The sequence below is a fragment of the Rattus rattus genome, chromosome 6 (genome assembly GCF_011064425.1).
Source record: "Rattus rattus isolate New Zealand chromosome 6, Rrattus_CSIRO_v1, whole genome shotgun sequence".
NCBI classification, from domain to species: Eukaryota; Metazoa; Chordata; class Mammalia; order Rodentia; family Muridae; genus Rattus; species Rattus rattus.
In genome coordinates, this window is record NC_046159.1 from 326508 (window position 1) to 344896 (window position 18389).

The window sequence follows — 18389 nt, forward strand, 5'->3', positions numbered from 1 at the left end:
TAAGGACCGAGGGCCTGACAGCAACTAGGCTGTGACAACCACCCAGTGGGAACTGGGTTATCTTCCTTATGTTATTTATCAGTCTAGAGCACAGTAAAATAACCTATGTAAACTAATCTGCTTAGCGAGGGCTGAGTGGTACGCTCAGAATGTCTCGTGTCCATGTTTCCCCCACCGTGCACTCTTTCTGAGGGATGGTTTTCTACCCACGGTAAAGCTGCATGAAAAATATCTGGGGATGTGGTTTTATGCTCCTCTGAGGTTTTGCTGGGCAAAGACAGAACACGAATAGAATCCTTGACCACAAATTAAAATGTCTTTAATGGGAAGGCATAAATCCTTCCAATACGATGGAACAAAAACACATTATCCCAGACGTAGGGGGAGCCTCAGACTTACGAGGCAAGAGTGTCGTGGCTTGGATTCAGTCTGGATGTGTCCTGCAAGAGTTTCTGGGCCCAAAACCTGGCCAGATGTGACAGTGTGAGAGATGGTGAAATACTTGTGTGTGTGTGTGCATCACACATACATTGTGTGTGTACACATATATGTGCAGGTGCACACGTACAGGAGTATGCATGTGAGTGGAGATCAGAAGTTAATTTCAGGTGTTGTTTCTCAGACTCGATTCACCTCATTTTTTGAGAACCATTCGCATTGGTCTGGAGCTCACCCATCAGGCTAGAGTAGCTGACAAGCAAAGCCCAAGGTTCCTGCGGTCTCTGCCTGCACCGCCCCGTGATCGCAGCCTGCCTTTTTATCTGGACACTGGGGCACGCCAAACGCAATCTGCATTGCAGTTTCACCAACTGAGTCATCTCCCTAGGCTCTGAGAGGATGGGAATTTTAAGAGGTGGGTAAGTCGTGAAGACATACTTACTATCAGAAGACACTAATGTTGGTCGTTTTTCTTAAAACTTGTATGAGTGTCTAGTCATGCTACAAAGAGAAGTGTCTCACAATGGCGTATTCACTCACGTCTCTCAAATGCTTTGGCTGTCTTGTCCCCCGCCCTACACTCCTGTCCTTTGTGTGAGAGAGCAGGGGATACTTGTTTCCCTGACTCTGTTTTATTTCACTCAGTACGATGATCCCCAGTTCCATCCATTTTCTTACCAATGACACAATGTCATTCTTCATAAAATTTCACATAACCGTTCTGCATGTGTCTGGGGGCTGGGCATACCTGCCATGGCATGAGTGTGAAAGTCGGAGGAAAACTTTGGGGTCCTTCCACCATGCGGTCCTAGGGACTGAACTTATGCCATCTGGTTTGAGGACAGGTGCCCGTTCCTGCTGAGCCATCTCAGCGCCCTAGTTCTTCTGTAGGACCGGAGAAAATTTCACCTTGTGTGTGTACTACATCCATGCATCGGCCGGCGGACAAGGCTGACCTTGAGGTGTAAGTTAGTCCCCAAGAGAGCAGGTGGCTATGTCTGAATCACTGGCTTCATGTTCCATGGGATCTCTGGCACACGAGGCTCCTCCCTCCCGTGAGTTCCTCTCCACAGATGAGAATAGAGGTATAAGAGAGCTCCCCCTTTCAGTCACTAAACCAAATAAAGCCAATTTAACCTCCTCTCCTTATAAAGTATCGAATCGTAGGTGTTTTGCTACAGGAGCAGAAGATGGGTATACTCAAAGGCAGGACAAGTTATGCTGCCTACAGAGCTTTGGGTGCGGCCTGCCCTGCAGCGGGCACTTATTACGAGCTCTTGCCAGTAAGTGAGGGTTGGTTGTGGCCAAGAAGTCAGAGCAAGGGGTGATCATAGGAAGCGGGGAGACGTAGTCCCCAGATTGCCTTACTTACCACCCAGCCCACTTCCTAACCTAAAATAAGGCTCCATATGATAATTACAGAGCTGAGTGGTAATTCTGAGACCTTACCGGCCTTCAGAGTATGGTATATACTCAGTAGTCCTAGTGGTGCCTGTTCAGCTCTTAAATCTGGCCGATACCAGATACTGAAAGGGAACCAGCCAGAAACACCAGTGCTGCAACAAGAACTCAGATATCCTAGGTCTGTTTTATCGGAATCATGAGCATCACCAAGAGAAAAGCAGCTTCTCCTACAAAGGAGAGAGTATCTGGGAGCGTTTTCTACACTGAAGCTATAAAATGCTAGTTCTGGATAAAGCTGACAATTCCCATCCTCAAGACATGAGGAAGATGCTGTTAGCTCTTGGTTCAGGACCTGAAGTTGGGGGTGGTGGGGGGAGACAGAGAAGGAGAGAGGGACAGAGACAGGCAGACAGACAGACAGAGACAGAAAGACATCTCTCTCTCTCTCTCTCTCTCACACACACACACACACACAGGGGAGGGAGGGAGAGAGAGAGAGAGAGAGAGAGAGAGAGAGAGAGAGAGAGAGAGCTCAGTCTCTGCTCTACAGTGGAAAGGCTGAGGAAGAAATTTCCAAAGATGTCCTTCTCTATCCTGTACTTTCAAAGGTTCCCTCCCTGTGTTTTGCAAACCCAGTGACTCATGCAGTGCACGGAAAGAAAAACCTGACACTTCCCAGAACTTTGTCCAGTGGTTGCTTGCTGCCACCTTTCGAGTACGGCCAGCTGCAGTAGGAATTATAAAAGTTGAAAAATTTCCACCTCACCCCCCAAATATCCCCCAATTCCAGTCGTTCTTCCTCCCTAGCCCCCCATCTGATCTGTCCTGTTCCCAACCCCACCTGCCCCCAGTCCACCTATGAAATCTATCCTTCCTCCCCGTCCCAGGGAGATCCTTGCCTCCCGCTTCTGCCTACCCTCCTGTTACTTCGCCTCTCTGGGTCTGCAGACTGTAGCATGATTGACTTATACTCTACAGTCAATCTTCACTCATATTTGAGTACACACCATGTTTGTCTCTCTGGGTCTGGGTTGCCTCACTCAGGATGATATTTTCTAGTTCCATCCATTTGTCTACAAATTTCACGATGTTTCTAACAGCTGCGTAACACTCCATTGTATAAATGTGCCATGTTTCCTTTACCCATTCTCCAGTCGATGACGCCTAGGCTGTTCCCAGTTTCGGGCTATGACGAGTAAAGCTGACGTGAACATAGCGGAGTACGTGTCCTTGTGGGCTGGTGGGGCATCGTTTGGGTACCTGCCCAGGAGTGGTGTAGCTGGGTTTTGAGGCGCATCAAGTCTCCATTTTCTGAGAAACTGTCATATGGAGAAAATGCCACACAGCGACTCCATACCTTTGCTCTCTCAGCAGCGGTGAAGGGGTGAAGGAGCATCCCCTTGCTCCCCATCTTTGCCAGCAGGAGCTGTCACTTCTGGTTTTGATCTTAGCCGTCTGACAGGTGGGTGCAAGATGTAATCTCAGAGTCACTTTGATTTTCATTTCCCTGGTGGCTAAGGGTGTTGAACATTTCCTTAAGTGTCCCTCAGTCATTTGAGATTTCTTTGTTGAGAGTTCTTTTTAGATCTGTCCCCATTTTTAATTGGATCATTTTATTGATATCTTGCTTCCTGATTTATCTATATATTTTTTGGAGATTAACCTCCGACAGATGTGGAGTTCACCTGTGAACCCAGTGGAGACTTCCCAGACTCTATTCGAGTGACCCTACCAAAGATCCCTGTTAATGGGGGGACAGAGAGCCTGAACCAACCGTCTTCTGTAACTACGTGAGGCCTCAAGTGGAGGGATTGGGGTACCAACTCAGCCACAAAACCTTCTTCCTACAGTTTTTCCTCCCTGCAGAATGTTCTGGAACAGGAGCCTAGCAGAATCACCATCAAAGAGACTGGAGAGACTTCATCCAGCAATTTTTGGGTGCAGATGCAGAATCTCACAGCCAAGCATTAGGTGGAGTTTGGGGGGGTCCTGCAGAGGAGGGGGATGAGGGGTTGGAGGAGACAGAGACATCAAGGACACCACAAGAACAATCCACAGAACCAACTGGCTAGGACTCATGGGGGCTCCAGGAGATCAGGGAGCCTGTATGGGTTTGACCTAAGGCCTTGACATCTATGCTATGAATGAGTAGCTTGGTGTCCTTGTGGGAATCCTAACAGTGGAACTGTTTGCTTTTTAAAGTTTGAAAATTTTAAAGGGACTTTCAGTCTTAAGCCCGAGGAAGTCAGGGGTTTTCTTTTCGATCATTAAAGTCTTGGTCTTACTTCAGGTAAAGATTATCTGAGCCAAAAATAGTTTTCATAGGGTCAGTTTTTTTCTTCCCTAAACAGGTTCACACTGGAATTAAACATTTGAAATTTGTTTCCAACTTAAAATATCGTATCTTATTTGCTGTCAGAACAAAAGGAGTAACCTCTACCAACCCATAGAAAATTTGTATGCATTTCAATGACATCTCTTTTATTTGTAAAATAAACGAGTGAATATGGAAGTTGCAGATGAGGTAGTGATCAAGTTCACAGCACCTTAGAGGGAGAAAGACTTGTGATTGGACGGTGCTAGAAGTGAAGCTCAGTGGTAGGGCAGCTGCCTAGCATACATGAGGCCGTGGGTTCGGATCTTAGCACCATGCTGAAAACTCAATTCTGCCACTTCCTGTGGAGGTGTTGAACATCACTGTTTCCTGTTTGGTAAAATACAAAGGGCTTAGAAGTGACCACTGCATCTGTGGACAGCATTACCAAAAATAATCATGGCTCTCACAAAGCCAGCTTTATTTGCTATTTCTAGTTTTTCTTTGCCTTCAATTTACTACTAGTTCTAACCAATAATAAATAACAACAGAGGTGACTAGTGTGGTCTTTCTCCTTGTGATTTTCAGTAAAATCTTTCAGAACAACAACCTTGTATTTCCACATAGTGTGTCTTATGCTTCTTTAGTGTTTAGTCAGTGATAGAAGGTGAATTAAATTATACCAAATGTGCATGTTTAAATGACTTTTTTTTTTTTTTGGCCACTTAATAGCCAATTAAATTGCTAGATTTAAAATGTCAAGCTATTTTTACACTCCTGAGATAAATTGCACTTTTTATGGTGAACTTTTATTTAATGTATTCAATTATGTTTTGTAAACAATTGGTTTTGAAGGAAGTTTCCTAAGCAAAACTGGACTGGCTTCTAATTGACTCTCTCTGACTTTGGATGCAGTCTTTCCTCTTTTAGAAGACGCACAGTTCTTCTTCATGGATTGGAAAAGCCAGCTACCTTTTAAATGTTTGCAAGAATGTTGACATCATCTACTTCTGTGTTGTGTCTTTGTGTGGGGGTGCGTGCAAGTGTGTTGTGTGCACGTGGAGGCCAGAGAACGTGGATGTTGTTCTTCAGATGTTGCCCACCTTCTCTTGAGATTAAGATCTCTCACTGGAGCTTGCTGAGTCGGCTAAACCGACAGCCACTGAACCGCACGGATTCACCTCTCTTCACCTCCCCATCATTGCCTTGGTTATCTTGTTTCTGGACATGGTCTTACTCCTGTAACCCCAATTGGCCTGGAATTCACGGTTAGCCCAGGCTGACTTCAGGCTGACAGAGAGCTGCCTGGTTCTGCCTCCCGTAAGCTGAAATCAAAGCCCTGAACTACCGCACCTATGTCATCTCAGCCTTTTTATGTGGGTGTAAATGTGGTTTCTGGTGGTCTGATTCAGGTCCTGGTCCTTGGGAGGCAAGCATTTCATCCACCGAGCCGGCTTTCCTGCCTGTTCCCCAGCCATCTCCCCGGCCGTTGCCCCTTCGAACTTCCTGATGAGACCCCATTTAAGATCCCCTTATTTTATCCCGTGTCTTCCAGATGTTCTTGTACATTTCCTGTCTGTTGTATGCTGCATTCCGGGTGCATTTCCAATGGAAAGAACTGGAAAGCATTGTTTAGGCTTAAGTCCTGTTTAGTCTATCCACAGATTTCAAAACTATAATCGTTCTGTTTTTTTACTTCCCAAAATTTTACTTGTTTATTTTAAATGAATTTACTCTTTTGCTTTTATTCTAGAATAAAGCGGCATTGGTAAGCAGGCCGAGCTTAGGTCCTTGAGGAATCATTAGTGTGCACCACCACGCCTAGCTTCATTTGCTCTTTCAAAGCTCCTGTCTTAGGCGAGACCTTCCTGCTCTTCCAGAGGACCAAATGTGATTTCCAGCCTCTGTGTCAGGAAACTTCTGCTCCCTTAACCCCACCCCTCTGGCCTCCAAGGGCACCTGCGCTTGTGTCCGTGCATGTGTATATGTGTGGATGCACAATGCACACACACATACAATTAGCTAAAAATAAACAACACAAAAAAGAGCCTGTCTACACAACTTTCTAACCCACATAGAGTGGGGATGTGCTGTACATTGCATCCTTGAACCCGTCTGCCTCCTCTTCACAAAGGCAACCCCACCCTGCCTGAGCTTAGTGTCGAAGTTCTTTCTTCCTTGGCTTTACTTGTTGAGCTGTGTGCACATGGAATCCCAACATAATGTATGATATAAAGACATGTTTAGCCTTGGTAGACTCTTCCGGGTCCTAACTTGGCCGGGACATTTCCTTTCCTTCCGCTGGTACCTTGCCCATTTTCTTGGAAGGTAGTTATTACTGCTTATGTTCCTGATGAACCGTGTTGAGCACATTTTTATAAACTCACCAACAAACACATATGCTTTAAAACCCCTTACCGATTACTATTTTTGTTAGCTGTTGTGCTAATATTCTCAGTTGTTTTTTTATATTTTATTTGAAAATTTTATACATGATTTTTTTTTTTGGTTCTTTTTTTCGGAGCTGGGGACCGAACCCAGGGCCTTGCGCTTCCTAGGCAAGCGCTCTACCACTGAGCTAAATCCCCAACCCCTATACATGATATTTTGATCATATTCACCTCTCTTCTCTAACTCTGAGATCCACACCCCCATTCTATAGCCCTCCGACTTTGTGTCCTCATTTCTTCTCTTTCTTTCTTTCTCTCTCTCTTTCTTTGTTTCTTTGCTTATTCCTTCTTTTCCTTGTCTTTCTTTCTCTTCTTTCTTCTTTGTTTCTTTTCTTATTTGTTTCTTTCTCTATCTTCTTTTTTCTCTTCTTTGTTTCTTTGTTTCCTTCCTTTCTTTCTTTCTCTTTCTTTCTTTCTTTCTTTTTTTTCTTTTTTTCGGTGCTGGGACCGAACCTAGGGCCTTGCGCTTGCTAGGCAAGCGCTCTACCACTGAGCTAAATCCCCAACCCCATTTCCTTCCTTTCTTTCTTTGCTTCTTTCTTCCCCTTCCTTTGTTCTTTCTTTTTCTTTCTCTCTTTCTTTTTTTCTTTCTTCCTTCCTTCCTTCCTTTTTTCTTTCTTTCTGCTTTTTAAAAAATGCCAATTGAATCCAGTTAGTGCTACCTATAAACTCTTGGGTGTGTGGTCATCTACTATTGTAGCTGGACTACCATGAGTTATACTGTTGATGAAAATTAACTTTCGCCCAGCATTTACCAGTTACCAAATACCATCTCAGCTAAGGGTAGGAAGAGGGTGCCCAGCTCTTCCCCCTTGACAGTGGTGTCATGGCGGGCTTGAATGTGCATGGCTCTTGTGCATTTTGTCACAAGCACTGTGACTTTATATGTGGAACTAGTGTGTCTGAAAAACATTGCATTAAAACACACATTTTTTAAAAAAAATCAATCTAGGTTTTTAATTTCCTCAAGCAATTTAAATTTGAATGTGTGATAACATTTTATTCTTTTCAATCCCATGCGTGATCTACAGGTTACTGTAACACACTGATATTGTGTGTCTTTACCAAAGCTTCAGTGGTATTCATTTTCTAGAGTTACAATTATACAATCTCTCATCTTGAGTATATGATTTCACCATTGCAGAATTAGAATATCAATTTATTTTTAGAGGAAAAATAGATCTTGTGATTTTTTAAAAATATGATGTGGTATTTGTCCTAAGGTCTCATTACTAATATTTCATACAGGAGTGTGATTTGTAATCATGTTATCATTTGTGGTGAGAAAACTCAGTCCAGCATGGAAGCAGTTTGTCATGTGTCTGTGTTTGGCTTTCCACATATGAAGAGACAGGAACCCAGGCTTACCTGATGAGTGCAAGACAGCACTGAGTGGTGGACACTGAGTATTATACAACCCAGATTTCTAATCCCCTTCAGTTCCTGGTCAGTAATATCCCAGATAGTCACATGGTTCTTCTTTTATTGTTTACCATATACACGACAAATACTTATTCTCAAGAGACATTAAATCGCCAGCCCAGTCTTCAGTGAACCCCACAGTTAGGAGCACAGGAAGTCAGCTTGCTTGAACTCACCTCTCAGGTGCACTGACACTCAGGCAAGTTGGTTTCACTGACCCTCAATTATAACGGGAGATAAAGAATTTTACTGGGCTGGAGAGATGGCTCAATGGTTAAGAACACTGACTGCTCTTCCAGAGGTCCTGAGTTCAATTCCCAGCAACCACATGGTGGCTCACAACCATCTGTAATGGGATCTGATGCCCTCTTCTGGTGTGTCTGAAGACAGCAACACGATACTCACATGAAATAAATAATTTTTTTTAAAAGAATTTTACTTCGCATTTTTTTCAAGTTTAAACTAGATCATACTTGCAAGGCTCCCATCACACTCAGCATTGTGACAACCCTGTAGGAAAATTTCAAAGGGATGGTTTTATCATATGTATCCTATTAATGTGTGAACTGATGTCATATTATTTTTCTGTTCTTTCTCCCGATGCTTTTACTTCTCTCCTGTTTTTTGATATGAGATGATACCAGACATTACAGAGGTTATATAATATTTAAACCATAAATCATTATTTCATCCCGATGTTTTATTGGCAAGCATAGTTAAGCTTTATTAAAATACCATTTAAGCCAAGAATTCCTCATGAAATATTAGGGTTGCTAATTTTCCCCCTACGTGGCTGGACAAAGGCCTAGATGCCTTGTGTTCTCAATATAATCTTTTATCACATTGACTACATCCTAGACGTGGGAATCCACAGGGCAGTCCCATCATCATCCACATCACCCATTTCCACCATTCCCCCTTTCCTCTGCCAAGGACAGGCATGCAAGATTTGGGCTACATGTTTGGCACTTTTGAGTGGGTTGAGGGTTGCTGGGAGAAATACATGTAAAGTCTGTGGATCCAAAACCCTAACGTGGCTGGTGAACACAGCTCTAGGTGCATGTTGCTGCTTGCTTGAATCGTTGTGAGAGATGTCTCTTGTAGACTGTGCGGCATTAAAGTCATTTATGGGGGGAAAGTAAAACATGGGCTTAAAAGGCAACATCTGGGGGAGATTCCTTATGGCAAATTTTTGTTTTCATTTCTTGTTTTCAAAGGAAAACACATCCTTCTTTGGACTTTTCCTCCAGTCAAGCTGAGGTTGGCTGGGAGACATTGGAGTAAATGTTTTTGTCAGCCAGCTGATTTGATCACGAGGTAAGCAGAACAAGAAAGATTTTCCATTCTTAAATACCCCTCCCCCTAAAAAAAATGAAGATAGGGGGTTGGGGACTTAGCTCAGTGGTACAGCGCTTACCTAGCAAGAGCAAGGCCCTGGGTTCGGTCCCCGGCCCCGAAAACAAAGAAAAAAAAAGAAAAAATGAAGATAGTCATTTGATGATATAGTGCACAAATGTCCAAGAGAGTGCATCAGTGTGCAATAAAATTCATCAGTTTACAGTGCAAGTCACCAGTGCCCAGGACAGTGCACCAGTGCCCAGTGTAGTGCATCAGTGCCCAGGACAGTGCATCAGTGCCCAGTGTAGTGCATCAGTGCCCAGTGCAGTGCACCAGTGTCCAGGACAGTGCACCAGTGCCCAGGACAGTGCACCAGTGCCCAGGACAGTGCACCAGTGCCCAGGACAGTGCACCAGTGCCCAGGACAGTGCATCAGTGCCCAGGACAGTGCATCAGTGCCCAGGACAGTGCATCAGTGCCCAGGACAGTGCACCAGTGCCCAGGACAGTGCACCAGTGCCCAGGACAGTGCATCATTGCCCTGTGCAGTGCACCAGTGCCCAGTGCAGGGCACCAGTGTCCAGTGCAGTGCACCAGTGCCCAGTGCAGTACACCAGTGCCCATCACAGTTCATCAGTGCCCAGAGCAATGTATCAGTGTCCATCACAGAACACCAGTGTCCAGCACAGTGTATCGGTGCCCAGTGTAGTGCATCAGTGCCAAGGACAGTGCACCAGTGCTCAGGACAGTGCACCAGTGCCCAGGACAGTACATCAGTGCCCAATATCATACATCAGTGCCTAGTACATCAGTGCCCAGGACAGTGCATCTGTGCCCAATATCATACATCAATGCCCAGTGCAGTGCATCAGTGCCCAGTGCAATGCATCGGTGCCCAGGACAGTGCGTCACCCCCTTCCTAAAACAACTGCTTGTGATTTGGGTTTTCTAATATCACTTCTTGTCATGTCACCTCTAATTTGTGTTAACTTCTCCTCAGCATAAAATTTTACATCTTGAAAAAAAGACGTTTATTTTACTTTTAATTAAATGTGCACATTTGTGGCAGGAAATCATATGTTCACATGTGAGTACAGGGCCAGAAGAAGAAGTCAGACCTTGGCGCTGTAATTATAGGTCGTGGTGAGTTGTCCAACATGGGTGTTGGGAACTGAACTTGGGTATCTTAACCACTGAGCCACCTCACCCCGATTCCAGACTTTACTTCTGATCTGCGTGTATCACCTGGCCACAAGCTTTGACCTCGGAGGCAAATCCTTGACTTAAACAGATAGAGAGCAAAACTGTCTTAGGCACACAGAACGAACACCAGGAGGAAGCTGACTACTCACTTGCCTGACCCTTTGGGCAACCTGAAACACAGACAACTTGAAACATAGGCCTGGCCATACATCTGGATGCTAGAGAATTTTGTGTCAAAACATTCATTAAGGCTGCATGGAAGGTAAAATAACACATGAAGTTGCTCATAAAGTCTATAGGCAAGGCCAAAAGGCAGCAGAGATGGTTGTGCACATGGGAGACAATGGAATGGATTGAGTGGCCTGTTCCCAGACTGACCTCTAGATCTGTCCCTGTCATCAATCTTCCTGAGCCCTGATGTCCCCTAATTCCAGTACTGACTGACATGCCTTTCCTGACTCTTGCTCTTCGAGAAACAGGGTCTTGGTGACTGAAGTGTGACTGGCCAGTAGAAATTTGCTGCAGGGCATATAATAAAAAGTAACTTAAACACCACATAGTAAACACTATGAAAATGTCAGCATATGAACATGAAGACAGTTGGAGACAAATGTGGCAGCGGGAAAGAGAATCATTACCATGTCCCTTCCACTCCTTCAATGCTAAAAAAAACCATCAGCAACACCCCTCCCCTCCAACACACACACATGCACACAACACACTCCCCACACCCAGGACAGACACATACAAGCATTGTTTACATCCGGAAATGTATATGGCACGGGAAGTATACATTTTGTACTCAAAGTCGGCAGAATCCCACACAAACGATTCAACAGCTAACTCGGATGTGGAAAGCACACATTGCGTTCTCATGAAAAATATTCCTGCTTAGAACCACCGCTGTTGGTTAAATGACCAGACAAAGAAAATGGTGCTGAACATTCTGGCTGTCTTCTCAGATGAGACCCAAGACAAGATTGCGTCAGCAAGGAACCCAAACAACACCTCTCATGACATGGAGTGTCTGAGTAATTCAGGGTAAAGTGACACCAGTGACTGAGAGAAAACCAGTGTAGCCAGGCATGGTGCTGCACACATGCAAACCCAGCACTTGGGAGGCCACGGCCAGAGGATCACTCATGAGTTCAAGACCAGCCTCGGCTAAATAGGAAGCAAGGAGGGAGGGTGGTGGGAGCCGGCTGAGGTGATTTAACTCAAACTTGGCCGATTGTACAATTGGTTTCATCTGGGACACTTGCTAGAAACATATAAAAAGTCTCCTCCTTGGTGAGTGTCATCCAGGTGAATCCTACCGATACTTAATAAATCAATGGTATCAATAACTTGCAGTCACTGAATTAAGTTTCAGGTGCAGTTTTAGCCGGTGTTTTCTCTGCTGATAGGTGGCATGTACTTTGGGGAGCATTTGAGTTGATCCCCTCAGTGGAGACAGACCTGGGGTGTGTTAACAAAAGTAACAGGACACATACATGACATTTGGAAATCGTAAATGTAGGTGAGTATATTGATTTACTGTTGTTGACTGCTTAGCAGTGGAACTCTGTGGAAGGAACGTCACTCACTGCAATTGGGTAAACAAAGGGCTAATTTATTATATAAGGTAAGCCAATAAGCTCTCATGTACTACAGAGAGAAAACATACAGTGCACATAAATGAATTCCATATACTGAGAATAAATAGGATAAACATAGTAAAGAGGAAGTCAAGAGGAGCCCACAGTTACAGTCACATGACGAGCAGTTAAAAAAATAAAAGAAGAAGTCTGGGGAGAAACCATTTTATTTATTTGGAGCCATGCACTTGTTTTAGTGCCAAGGGCACAGGAAGATGGACAAGATATGGTCCTGATCACACCAGATGCTTAGAAAGATCTTTCAGTGTCTAACCTAGATCTAGAAGAGTCATGAGGAGTAGTGGCAGGGTGTGTGTGTCACAACCTTTGAGGAAATCGATCCTTATACACAGGGCGATCCCAACAACCCTGTCATTTTATCATGAACACATCTGCAGTTCTTGCTTTTCACAGACACGATAGGATCAATCTGTGTGAATTCGATTTGGTTATATCGATGTAAAATTTAACTCTGTGGAGGCGATTTTCTTTTTTTACAGTCTTAACTACAGTAAAAGCTCCTTTCTGTCATCGGAGGTCACCCAGACAACGCAACTCCTGACTGACTGAGATGCCACCAGACTTCATTTGGTAGGTGGTTTTTTTTTTTTTTTTTTTTTTTTTTTTTTTGTTTTGTTTTGTTTTTTGCTTTGTTTTGTTTTTTGTTTTTGCAAATCATCAAACATGTTCTCAACTCGAGTAAGTAAAAAGTTCGAGGGAGCAAAAGTCACTTTTGCACAGGATGACGTAGTGGGCTACAGCGAGGGAGCTACTTCTGTGGTGAATGCCATCTCTAGTCAGAAGGAGGCACTGATTGACAACAAATGTCATGGGTATCCAGCCCCAGCAGAACCTTCTCACACCAGCAATATTTTAGTAGATTAGTCGATTTTCTTATGAAGTACTTTTGAGGTTGAACTCATTGCTAATAGCTGTGACCTACTGGCTTTCTGCAAATAATACTATTATTTTTTTCTAATGAAGTTTTTGATATGGAAGAAAAGGTGACTATTTAGGCTAAGTAACCTGGGCCTTCTGTCTATTTCTATGAATGTTTTTCTTACATTACGTTCTATATCCATAAAGGCACCTCGATATATCCTGATGCACAAGAACTATAAGTCTTGACACAGAATAAACAACGCAATATGACTACAGGAACTGTGGGGATGTGACATCTATTTTCTGTGGAGACCCCCATATGGAATTGAGCAATGCTTATATCTGATGGTTAAAGGTTACAGAAACTGTGGAAGCTGGGATAACAGGGAAGAGAACTTCAGTCAGTTTGGCTTTATTAATGGGCAGTTAAATGAAACGTGACACTAATATCATATAGACTTCTGGTACACTCTTTAAAATTAGAACAGGACCAATGGCCACATGTGTGACATCAATGTCTGCCACTGAGATTTGCCCAAGTGAAAATAAACACTTGCTACCTGTGTAAATTCAGAGTGGGGACTATTTCTATTTTCCCACAGAGATGTAGGGTAGGGGATATCTGGTACCTTCAAGGAATGTGCACATGCCAAGATTAGCATACAGCCAAGATATGGCATGAACACGTGTGTGTGTGTGTGTGTGTGTGTGTGTGTGTGTGTGTGTGTGTGTGACAGATAAGGCCATTCATCTATATTCTTTTGGGCCCTAGATAATATAGCATTTCAGGGTCCAGAGTCATTGTTTGGCTGATAAAGATTTAAACTCTAGAAAGCTTAGTTTAGGTGGCCCATTGCTGAAGGACTGAAGCTAAATTGAACTTCCTCCTTATTGGATGGAGGAAAATGGAAACAAATATAATATTTTCAAATATTCAATCTCTTTTCATGATCTTTCTCTTGTGAGGGGTCGGCTTTATAGATATGATATAGATATGATAGCTTCTTGGTGACAGGAAATGATTTAAAAGGGGGAAAAGTTAAAAACATATTAACAATGTTAAATGCACAGAAAAGACTCCTATAGTAGATCATGAATGTGAGTATTTGTTAGAAAATGAATTCTCTTCATCAACAGCAGGGCAGTGCTAGTCTCCTAATGAGAGTGTGGTAGCACAGATGACTCATTTCAGCTCCAGTGCTTGACAGACATCGACAGACCTCACTCACACTGATTTACCCCTTAAGGTCGTTGGCATGTTTTAGCATAGCCTACCTTTCCAGTGTGGCCTGATCACAGTACAACACCCACGATGAACCTACAGGAAGTGTCCCTCGGAAACGGTTAGACCAAAACAGGAAACAGAAATTTCCACTTTCCATACAGAAGTCTGTCGAAGTTTCCGGCGCCACCCTTCGGAGGCAAAGGTTGGGGATCCCTCTGGTGGGCGACGGTAGGCATCGAGACGAGGGTGCTGTCGTGATGTAATCCTGTCACATGTCCGCACGAACGAACGAGGCGAACACTCCATCTTCCTGGGCCAAGAGGCTTTCCGGGGTGTCGTATTCCAAAATGTTTCCTCTCTTCATCACAATGACCAGGTCGGCAGTCAGAATGGTGTGAACCCGATGCTGTAGGAGTGCGAGAGACATCGACGTCCGTTATGAATTTGAGCACACGGGGGCCAAACAATGACTATGATTTCAGACTGGTCATGCACGGTTGCTTCTTTTTACTTTGGGCCTACCATTTTCTTGAATTAATTAATTAATTAATATACTTTTAAAATTCAACCAGCATGGCGGGGTTTTGTTTTATCTGTCTTAATTTTAGTGTAGCCGTTAGTCACTGTTTCACAGAAACTTGACAACTAGACACACCAATCAGTCGTTGTCTCAGTGAAATGCCAAAGGGAGCCAAGGTGAAGCAGTTGCGTTCTATCTTATTCTTGATTACAGTTAATTCATGCGTGAGCTCCCTAAGTCCCTGGATTAACAAACAATGGGAAGGACCCTGAGAGACTCTGGTCTGGAAATCTGGAGAAGTGCATTCTGGCATTCGACATTTGAATGCATTATCCAGGGTTATTGGCCTATAGTCTCATGGCATTTTCCAGGGTTATTGACCTGTAGTCTCTTATGGTGCCCTTGGAAGAGGGGCTGTGGTGTTATTTATAACAACAATAATAATATAATAACTGCCATTCATTAAGCATGCATCATAAGTTAGTGTACCACATAAGGAATCCTCAAATTTTTCTTCAGCTGCAGCTTCCCCTCCCTCTACTTTATCATGGATAGAATTAGGGTTCAGATAGATGAAGTTACTGGGAGACATGTTTTAAAAGTATCGACAAGCCTTATCAATGAGAAATTTATTAGTGAGAAAGAATGACCTTAATGACACTTCTATTGTCTGCAGGATGTGATTCTACAGATTGTCGAAGAGACCTATCAACTATTCAATTGTGGATGATCTTCCCGTTGAGTGTTTGACAGAGTGCAGAGGACCAAACTAAAACAACAACAAACAGTTGAAAGCAGGTGTGTGTGTGTGTTTGTGTGTGTATGTATGTGTGTGTATGTTTGTCTGTGTGTGTATGTTTGTGTGTGTGTATGTGTGTATGTGTGTGTGTATGTGTGTGTGTGTGTGTGTGTGTGTGTGTGTGTGTGTGTATGTGTGTGTGTGTGTGTGTGTGTGTGTGTGTGTGTGTGTGTGTGTGTGTGTGTATGTGTGTATATGTGTGTGTATGTGTGTGTGTGTATATGTGTGTGTGTGTGTGTATGTGTGTATGTGTGTGTGTATGTGTGTGTATGTGTGTGTGTGTGTGTATGTATGTGTGTGTCTGTGTGTGTGTTTATGTGTGTTTGTGTGTGTGTGTGTGTGTGTGTGTGTGTGTGTGTATGTGTGTATGTGTATGTATGTGTGTGTGTGTGTGTGTGTTTGTGTGTGTGTGTGTGTGTACTTGGCCTCAATCTGCCCACTGTGTTAGCATTTTGATGTATAACCAAGGTAGAACTCTTCATGAGTACTTTTCCATTCCTCTGTCCTGGCTGTTTAGATGCATGGTGTTTTGGACCCGAGAGGGACTCTCCAGTCCTACTAGCCACTTTCAAGTTCTCAGTAATCACACTTAGCTATTTTTAGAAATTAGCCAGAAGTTGAGGGGCAATGCCCATCTTTCAGAAAAGATCAGAGGCATTTGTACTCCCACACACTTCGAAAAAATAAACAGAGCAAATGGTTTTAGAACAATGCATTTTCCCTTCTGAAAAATACTATTTCTTCAATAACTATTTCAACGGTGCTTTAAAAAAGAAATTGACCTTTCTATCTCTGAAGACAGTTTCATAAACATTACTATAACAGTCTAAAATCATGTTTACTAAACTAATATAAATATTGAAGTATTTTAGCCAATAGAAATAGATGTAGCTTGTGTTTATCCCATTAATTCACATTATTTTTTGTTGTTGTTGTTGTTATTGTTGTTGAGAAAGCATGGGGTCAGTTTTGACAGTGTTGAAGAAAATTTCAAAATGCTCCAGAGAAGTTAACCCAATTAAGGGTGAAGAATAAATCGTTTCCATAAATAAACACCAGGAATTAGTTTGGTATGTGATGATTCCTAGGAAGCTGGAAAAATGCGTATTAAAAAGATATTTTATATCGCCCGGTGGCAGTTAACCAAGGCAATGGGGATTTTTAGGCAGAGAAAGAGAACATGTCATAGCAGAGCCATGGATCATTCTAGAAGAAGTTTATGACAAGTGTGGTGTTGGTCTATCGTCAATGAGCCACTTGTGAAGGGCGGGCCTCTCTAGAGTCTCTCGGACATGCCTCATCCCTCTAATCTTTAGGTGTATTGGGTATGTCGGGAGTTTAATGACCTAGACATTAAGGGTCTAGAAGACTGGACAAAAGATTTGCATTAAATAGTCCTAAATACAGTTAGAAATCAGGTAAAAGAATGCAATCTTTCTTTTTCTTTTTTTCTTTTTTTTTTTTTCGGAGCTGGGGACCGAACCCAGGGCCTTGTGCTCTACCACTGAGCTAAATCCCCAACCAAAAGAATGCAATCTTTCATTTAAGGATACAACTTATGATCAAGTAACCTTCGCCATAAATGGGGCTCAACACCACCATGCTTCATGCAGAGTAGGGCAGAAATTTGGTCTCCCAGGTTAGCAAGGGTCCGACATCCCTCTCTCTTCCTAGTCATGAGGGGTAAAACAGGGAATTCTTCCTTCCCCTAAGTATCCGCCCTTCATGTCTCTAGCAAGGCAATTCTTGGAGCATATTCAAGAAGTGTTTTTCATGTTAGCTGGTTCTCTAGCCTCTTACTTAAATCATTTACCATGGTGACAATGAAGTCCTGAACCTCACCCCTTCCGGAAGAGGAACCACAGATCCTTTAACTGGGGCCCATGGGTAATCGCTTTCTGGAGCTTGAGAAAGATGCACTTCAAAGAGTGGTCTTTCTTCCTAGAGTAGCAAGTGTCCCTCAAAGCACAGGGCTCTCAGCAGTTACACTCAGTAATCCCTTAAATCCATCTTTGGGCAGGTAACACACAGAAATTTTAAGGGTGACTAGAAAACAGCCTCAGATTAACTTGTCCTTAGGCCAGAGGTAAGCCTGGTTTTGCTTCCTAAATGCTGTCTTTGAATGCAAGCACTTGGGTGAGCTGACTTGTGCAGTTAGACCCGGGGTTAGTTCCTCCCCCAGCTCTCCCTCTAATCGAAGCCTCCTCTCTGCCTTTCTCAGCGGATTCTGCTATGACAACTACCAGAGAACGAGATACTTGGAGGAGCAGATCTTGCTGGTCTACTTGTTGGTCATCACCAAAGTAGAAAAGAGGCCATTCTTGTGCTGGAGCAGGTTTGGACCAGTATCGCACTCCACTAAAATACCCTCAGAAAAGACTAAAACAAGGCCCGCATCCACAATAGAAGAGACACGGTGCTGGAGGAGAGAGAGGTGGAGAGAAAAGAGAATCAGCAGGAAGAATGGGCAAGTGTATCACAAAATAGAGTCTTCGGTGGGTGGCAATGATAACAAAGATCAAGAGGAAGGGACAGAAAACTAATGCCCTTACAAGCAAGAAGTGCGATAAGGGGCTAATTGACTCAGGGACCTGATTGCTACTGGATGTACAGATATCACCTTCCCCAGCTGTCAGTCTCCCATTGTCTTCTATTTTAAATGATAGAAATAGGGAAAATATACATGAATATTAGCTAAATTTGGTAATGGATCTTAGGAGCGTTCCTTCTGAAATGTTCCTTCCAAACATTAGCCCAG

General features: G+C 43.4%; 1 protein-coding gene across 1 annotated transcript in view; it reads right to left on the reverse strand.

The window, feature by feature from the left end:
* Nucleotides 1–14377: 14377 nt before the first annotated feature.
* Nucleotides 14378–18389, reverse strand: part of Abcc9 (ATP binding cassette subfamily C member 9) — a 114769-nt gene continuing 110757 nt past the window's right edge. Inside the window, exon 39 of the mRNA XM_032905368.1 lies at nucleotides 14378–14718. Coding sequence (XP_032761259.1) covers nucleotides 14581–14718 — 138 coding nt within the window. The 3' untranslated portion in view covers nucleotides 14378–14580. The remainder of the gene's footprint in view (nucleotides 14719–18389) is intronic.